The following is a 7,340-nucleotide window of genomic DNA, read 5'->3' as shown; positions in this document are numbered from 1 at the left end:
AATTTAGATTCCGTAAAAAAATTTGACAAAAAAAATATTCCGTCAAATTTTTTTACCGATATGTTTTTAGTCACAAGTTTTGAAGAAAATATTTTTCGTCAAAAATTTTTGCGAAAATTTTTACGAAAATATTTTCCATAAAAAATTTTGACGTAATTGTTTTACGTTAAAACTTTTTTTTTAATGTAATTGTGATTTTTTTTTTCACATAATGGGTATGAGTCAAGTTTTGGGTCAGTGGGTCAATATTAAAACGAGTCAGGTCTAAAACTGACTCAAATAAAAGTGGGTCAGTATTTAAACCAGTTCAAAAAAATATGGGTATTTATGAGTCAGGTTAAGGTCGGATCAAGAACAGGACAAGTGAACCAATTTTTTTGCATGTTGTAAACCAATTGCAATTTTCTTACAGAACAGATACTACGTTAAGTAAATAAATAAAACACAGGTAAGTGCTTGGCCGGAAAAGACATTCGTAAGACACTTTCTTATTTTTCTTTTTTTTAGTAAAAGACACTTCTTTTTTGTCCCATACGAAAAGTTTTGTTAACTTATTACAAAAAAAAAAAAAAAAGTTTTGTTAACTACTAACTAAATGTTCGGGAATACTTTGACCCCTATATTTTTATTAAATAGGCTTGGTAAATATTTTTTTTTGGAAATAGGCTTGGTAAATATATATACATGTGTTGAAGGTGGATTCAGTGCGAATATTTTATGACCGCTGAATATGGAAGCATGCGATGTCTGCTGCGTTTAAGTTGAAGATTACAAAAGGTGTGTAATAAAAACACATCATTTTGAATGAGATAAAAAAAATTTGCATTCAAAATTAATGGTAGAAAATTAAAATATTATATTAATTTTTATTTTTATATGACTATGATTCTACATATTTAATATTTTATATTTATTTTTATCTTTGTACGATTATGATTTTTCATATTTAATATTTTTACAATATGTTTTATATGACTGCAATAATCTTTAAGTAGAGTCACTATATATTCATTAAACCATATATATATATATATATATATATATATATATATATATATATATATATATATAGGCGGTAAACTAGGGAATTTCTTTTTTGATCTGAATCAGTGTGATCTTTGAAAGATACATGAGTTAAATGAATATTTGTGGTCAAAATACATGCATGATTTCACGCGGTTTAGGGTTTATTGATTTTTGTGGGGCAGCTATGATTATTCAATTGTCTTTTCAAAAATGCAATACATATATGTGTGAAAGCATTATCCAGCTAATAAAAGTTGTAGCGAGACATATGAACAACAACTGAAGATGCGTGTGCCTTGTGCATAATACAACTGTATGAATTCGAAAATAGAAAGTTGTTAGGCTTAAAATGTTTTTCTTTTCTACTTAAGTTTTGTTATTCTCATGAATTTTTACATATTAATTTATTGATAATTTTAATCAAATTATAGTGCGAGACATGTTAACGTTGACGTATTTAGTTATAAAAATTATAGAAAATCAAATTATGATTTACTTAATTGTATAAGAATAACGGTTGACCAAAAAAGGAAAATTGCACAATTATTGCCACAACTATCTTTCCTGAATTATTACCGGCAGCCATATCAATAATCACGAACATCAATCATCATTATCATCAAATTAAATTTGAGATTTTTATTTTCTGTCTCTTCTCTTTTCAAAGAAAGCAGAAAGAAAGAACTGGGAACAACCTGCGAAGGCATGGCATGTTTCTTGAATTTCGGACACGCAATTAAGAATATAGAGGTGAGAGAGAAAGAGAGAATGAAGTAGAATAAGAGGTGTACAAGTCTAGAAGCTTGGGTTCTGCATCGATCTCTAACTTTAATGGCGATATTCTCTGAATCGAATCACCATCGCAACAACTCTGATGGTGTGTCCCAGCGAGTCAACAGCCCGCGTTTCTCGGGTCCAATGACTCGCCGTGCTCACTCCTTCAAGCGCAGCGGCGCCGCCGCCGGCAACAGCGCCACTGGCGGCGGTTCCCACCATGAGATTGAGCTACAAATCAACTCCCCCAGATCGGAAGAAGGGTTGGAGCCTGTTCTGGAAAAGAAGCATGGCCATCATCACGTGAGCCAGAGAGTTCATGGTGGGGTTGTTAGGGGCTTACTCAAGAAACCCATTGAATCAGTCATTGTGGATTTGGGGTTGAGGGAGAAGAAAAAGCTTGGGCATTGGATGTTCTTAGTGTTTTGTGGAGTGTGCTTGTTCCTTGGTGTCCTTAAGATATGTGCCACTGGCTGGCTCGGATCTGCCATTGAAACAGCTCAATCCAATCAGGTTACCTTCATATCATACACTGCCACGTGTCACTATTATGATGATATTGATTCTTGTTTTTTATGCTTGAACAAGTTTTAGGAATACTCATGTAAAGATTTAATTTTGGGATGATCTAAGTTCAGTGTGTATCAGTTTGTTCAAAGTTGAAGCTTTATCCGCTGCATTATGCTGCTTATGGATCTATTTTTTCAACGCAGAAAGTTTGCACTAGTTCCTTAATTAGTAAAATCTGATCAAGACATCTGGTTACTATTTTTGTTGTTTAGTTTTTGGGAATTCTGGATAAGAAAACTTTCTTTTTGCAAAATAAATAATTTCTTAATGCATAGGTCGATTTTGCATCTTGCGATATGTAAAATTTCTTTTTCGGCTTTTAATTTGGGAGTGAGCATGATAGTACTAATGCTATGTCCTAAAAGTGGGCAACCGTGCCTTCTATATGCATCTTTTTGTGAGTATTGGTAATTTATTTTTGTTGTGTGTGGAATTATCTGCTTTTATGTGAGCAAGTGGATTGTTTGGAAAACACAGGAAATAATTCACTTTCAAAACTGTTTCAGAGTATTGTGTCATATGTATCCCATATGTTCAATACCAACTTTAGTGGGGTGGAGAACTCACAATTGGGAGTTTTTGTTTTTCATTTTTATATACTGCTGTTTACTAAAGACAGTCATGTTGCACCAAATTGTGAAAATAGTCAAAATACCCCATGTTAGGGAGCTGGGGTGGATTAAGAAGTAGATAGATCATGATCTGATTTGATGGCTATTTGAGTATTTCCTTGCATTTTGTTCCTTTATTTGGGGTGCGGAGGGAGGGTGGTGGTGTTTGCATATCTTATCTTACTAAGTAAATTATTTTCGTTTTTTGTCAGGAACTATCTGACTCCATTGCTAGTCTAAATCTAATGGACCAAAGCTCCCTTGGTTATGCAGATAGGGAGGAAGCAGGTGATGCCGAACGAACTCTAAAGATGGTAGCAACAGGATTAGTTGGCAGCCAAACTGCCAGGGCTGAAGTAAGTTTCCAATCTATATCTAACTTTGTGGACTTAATTTTGTTTGGCTCTCAAATAGAACAAGGAAGTACATGGATTGAAAAGAAAACAGTTATTTATAGGCCTATTCAGAGATGTCTTTTCCTTTTCACTTATAAAAGTATCCTTTGTATTCAGGGATCAGGGATCTGGTCTAAACCCAACAGTGACAATTTCACCCAATGCATAGATCTGCCAATAAATCGTAAAAGTATGAAATTTTATTATCAAGTATACTACTTTCTGCTATTTTGCAGTGTGTTATTCCAAGATTTCTCTCCTCTCACTTGCTATTTTTTTTTTGGCAGAGCTAGATGCAAAGACCAATGGCTACATTCTTATAAATGCTAATGGCGGCCTGAATCAGATGAGATTTGGGGTCTGGCTGTGTTGATTTCTGATGGTATATACTAGAAAGTTAGGCAGCAAACATAATCTAATGTCTCTATATATTTTGATTGCAGATATGTGATATGGTTGCTGTTGCTAAGATTATGAAGGCAACACTCGTCCTTCCTTCTCTCGATCACAGCTCCTATTGGGCTGATGAGAGGTTGGTTTATTTTTTTAACCTCCTACTATGGAATTAGATAATTGGATCTCTTGGCGAATATATAATGCCCTTGTTTCTTGCAAGCCTGAAACTTTATTCAGTTTCAATCAATGCTGACTATATGTATGGTTTGATATAAGTTTCGTTGTGTTAGACTTGTTCAAATCATGGCATAGCACAGAACTAGAGATGATTAAATATGTGCAAGAAATGTCGTAGATTATGTTGGTACTTTTGCATCATTTTTTAGAGATATGTCATCAATAGAAATCCTACAATTAAAATCTTTTTCCAGGCAATCATCACAACTTTTCCTGTAATGTAAAAAATGCAGATGCCAGAACGATCTAAGTTGTTTTCCTAATCTCTCTCTCATTTATATCTTTTTTTTCCTATCATTTCTTTTTTAAATTATCGCTGTCATCAAATGATGGGTTTCCAGCTTGATAATTTTCTCATTGAATACTTTTTGTGTTCTAGGACTTAATTTGTTTGGATATATTTGCAGTGATTTCAAGGATTTGTTTGACTGGAAGCATTTTATTAATACTCTGAAGGATGATATCCACATAGTTGAGACATTACCACCTGCCTATGCCGGAATTGAGCCTTTCTCAAAAACTCCGATATCATGGTCTAAGGTCAACATAAATTTTCTACTCAAATTACTTCTTTTTCAAATATGAAAAGATATGTTTGATTTATCACATTCTTGCTGAAGTCAGTCATCCATCCATCTAGTCTTTTAGGTAGCCAATTAAATTTTTTAAGAAAATGAGATTGTCACTATCAAATGAGGGTTTTATATGTGTCATCATGTTCATTCTGAGTCGTGTCGGCTATGTTTAGATTGATGAAAAGGAATGGAATGGAATGACATTATTTACCATTGTTTGGCAATTTAAAATGGGGTGGAAGAAATGGAACCTCATGGGATCTATTCCATTCAATATGTTTTATTTTTCTAAACCCCACAAAAAAAAAAAAAAAAAAAACCCTTCAATTTAGATGGAACTAACTTATTGTTTACTAATTTCCTTATCATTTTGTTCATTCCCTAGAAAAGTAGAAATAGATGAAAACTTCCATCTTATCCAGTTTCATTCCGTTCCACCTGTCATTAGATATCCAAACAAAGCCTTAGTGTCATAATCCCTGAATTTTATGCACATCACGTCGTTGCATTCCTTTTTCACAATGTTTTTAATAACCGTCAATGAATATACTTGGTGCTTATTTACAGGTTTCTTATTACAAGACTGAGGTTGTTCCCCTCCTAAAGCAGCACAAAGTGATCTATTTCACTCATACTGATTCCCGGCTTGCTAACAATGGTATTCAAAATTACATACAGAAACTGAGATGCCGTGTAAATTACAGAGCATTGAAATATTCAACTCTAGTTGAAGAATTTGGAAACACATTGGTATCTAGAATGCAACAGAATGGAAATCCTTATCTTGCCCTTCATTTGAGGCAAGTTGCGATTATAATATTTTAATACAAATATGGCTGGATCTTCTTTCTTCCTTTCTCTCTCTCTTGCTTTTTGTTCTTTTATGTTCATGTGGATGTGTCTGATTTAATCTGAGCTGGAAAAGAAAGGGTTGGGGGGAGATATTGGGGAAGTTGGATGTCATCATATACTGATAAGAGCACATTGAATGATCTTTTATTTCCTTGAAAAGTGATCTCACTTGAATCTACATAGATTTATAATAAGATCAAAGTAAAATGACATGTTTCTTGGTGAAGGACCCATGGATTATGGAACAAGAATCTCAACTTAGCACTAGTTTCGGACTCAGTTAATGATCTCAAGTTCTCAACCCATAAAAAAAAAAAAAAAATTGTGTTCCTGTCAATAAGTGTACAACTTTAAATAAACATTTCGCTTCTAATCACCTTACTCTATCTCATCTTTGCTATAGATATGAGAAGGATATGCTTGCATTTACAGGCTGCAGTCACAATTTGACTGCAGAAGAGGATGAAGAACTAAAACAGATGCGATTTGAAGTTGGTCACTGGAAGGAGAAAGAGATTAATGGGACTGAGAGGAGATTGCTTGGAGGTTGTCCGTTAACTCCAAGGGAAACCTCCCTATTACTTAAAGCACTGGATTTTCCATCACACACCAGGATTTATCTGGTAGCTGGAGAAGCATATGGAAGAGGAAGTATGAAATATCTTGAGGATGATTTCCCCAATATTTTCTCTCATTCGTCTCTGTCTTCTGAAGAAGAACTGAATCCTTTCAAGAATCATCAGAACATGTTGGCTGGTATAGACTATGTTGTTGCCCTTAAGAGTGATGTGTTTCTTTACACTTATGATGGAAATATGGCAAAGGCAGTACAAGGTCATAGGCGCTTTGAAAACTTCAAGAAGACCATCAGTCCAGACAAGTAATATATCCTTAACCTATTTCTTTTGTATTACTTAAAGCATTATTGTTTTGGTGATATGCATGTGAAACTGTTTCTCGTTCATTCTCAGTATAGCTGATCTCAATGGTTGACGCAGGATGAATTTTGTTAAACTTGTTGATCAGTTGGATGAAGGTAAGATTTCTTGGAAGAAGTTCAGCTCCAAGGTAAAACAGCTTCACAGAGACCGAATTGGTGCTCCATATCCTAGGGAGCCTGGAGAATTTCCAAAGCTGGAGGAAAGTTTTTATTCAAATCCTCTGCCAGGATGTATTTGTGAAAGAAGATAGGCTGTCTTTGTTATGATGGCATGGTGAAAGCTGCATTCTAAAGGCATTGTGGCTGTGCTGTGATCTTTTTCAATACTTGTGTGTTGAGGAGATGGCAATGTCAATGTTCAAAAGCTGGGTTATCTGCTTAGGTGCTATAGATTGCCTAGCTGTTGGGATAAGGTTATTAGGAGCCAAGGTGGGGATAAGAAACTGAGCTACTCAATTGCACTTTTTAAGTTAAGGATCAATCACGGGCAGACCAAAGTATACCACTGTCAATACACGCAATAGAAATTAAACACCATACCCTATTAAGCAAACCTCATCCCAAACCACACTTTGAATGAAAAGTTTTTTTTTTTTTTTTTTTCAATCAGCCTTTCTGGATTGTATTTTACTCTTTTCTTCTGTTGATATCAAGAAAAGGGGATGGGACTGAATAAGTTGTATTCTTATTGCAAAATAGGATTTTAAAAAAGTCTTCTTGTTATGCATATGAAATTATTTTAGAGATAATAACTTCTCCTGTTGGAGGAGAAGTTACCCCTCTTCCTATAGGGACAATAGTTCAGGAGAGAGAGAAGAGGTGAGAGAAAAAAATTGCAAGGGCACTCTCTCATGCATGGACACGGGATACGACACGACACGCTGACACGTTAATTCTAAAAAATGTCATATTTTGACACGTTGAGACAGGTTTTGATATTAAATAAAAATTTTAATATATATAA

The 7,340-nt window shown here is 34.4% G+C and overlaps 1 protein-coding gene across 1 annotated transcript; it reads left to right on the top strand.

Moving 5' to 3' along the window:
• Positions 1 to 1,681: 1,681 nt before the first annotated feature.
• Positions 1,682 to 7,039, top strand: LOC133305355 (O-fucosyltransferase 35). The gene is made up of 9 exons (XM_061505553.1): positions 1,682 to 2,313; positions 3,194 to 3,337; positions 3,494 to 3,566; positions 3,664 to 3,734; positions 3,820 to 3,908; positions 4,417 to 4,549; positions 5,152 to 5,384; positions 5,840 to 6,316; positions 6,435 to 7,039. The coding sequence occupies exons 1-9, from the start codon at positions 1,858 to 1,860 to the stop codon at positions 6,625 to 6,627; spliced, it is 1,869 nt and encodes a 622-aa protein (XP_061361537.1). The 5' UTR covers positions 1,682 to 1,857; the 3' UTR covers positions 6,628 to 7,039.
• The last annotated feature ends 301 nt before the right edge of the window (positions 7,040 to 7,340 follow it).

Source organism: Gastrolobium bilobum, unplaced genomic scaffold (genome assembly GCF_033153095.1).
Source record: "Gastrolobium bilobum isolate Gb01-03AN ecotype WA unplaced genomic scaffold, APGP_CSIRO_Gbil_v1 utg1221, whole genome shotgun sequence".
Taxonomy (NCBI): domain Eukaryota; kingdom Viridiplantae; phylum Streptophyta; class Magnoliopsida; order Fabales; family Fabaceae; genus Gastrolobium; species Gastrolobium bilobum.
Note: the sequence above shows the minus strand (reverse complement) of the source record. Positions and strands in the feature narration are given on the sequence as shown.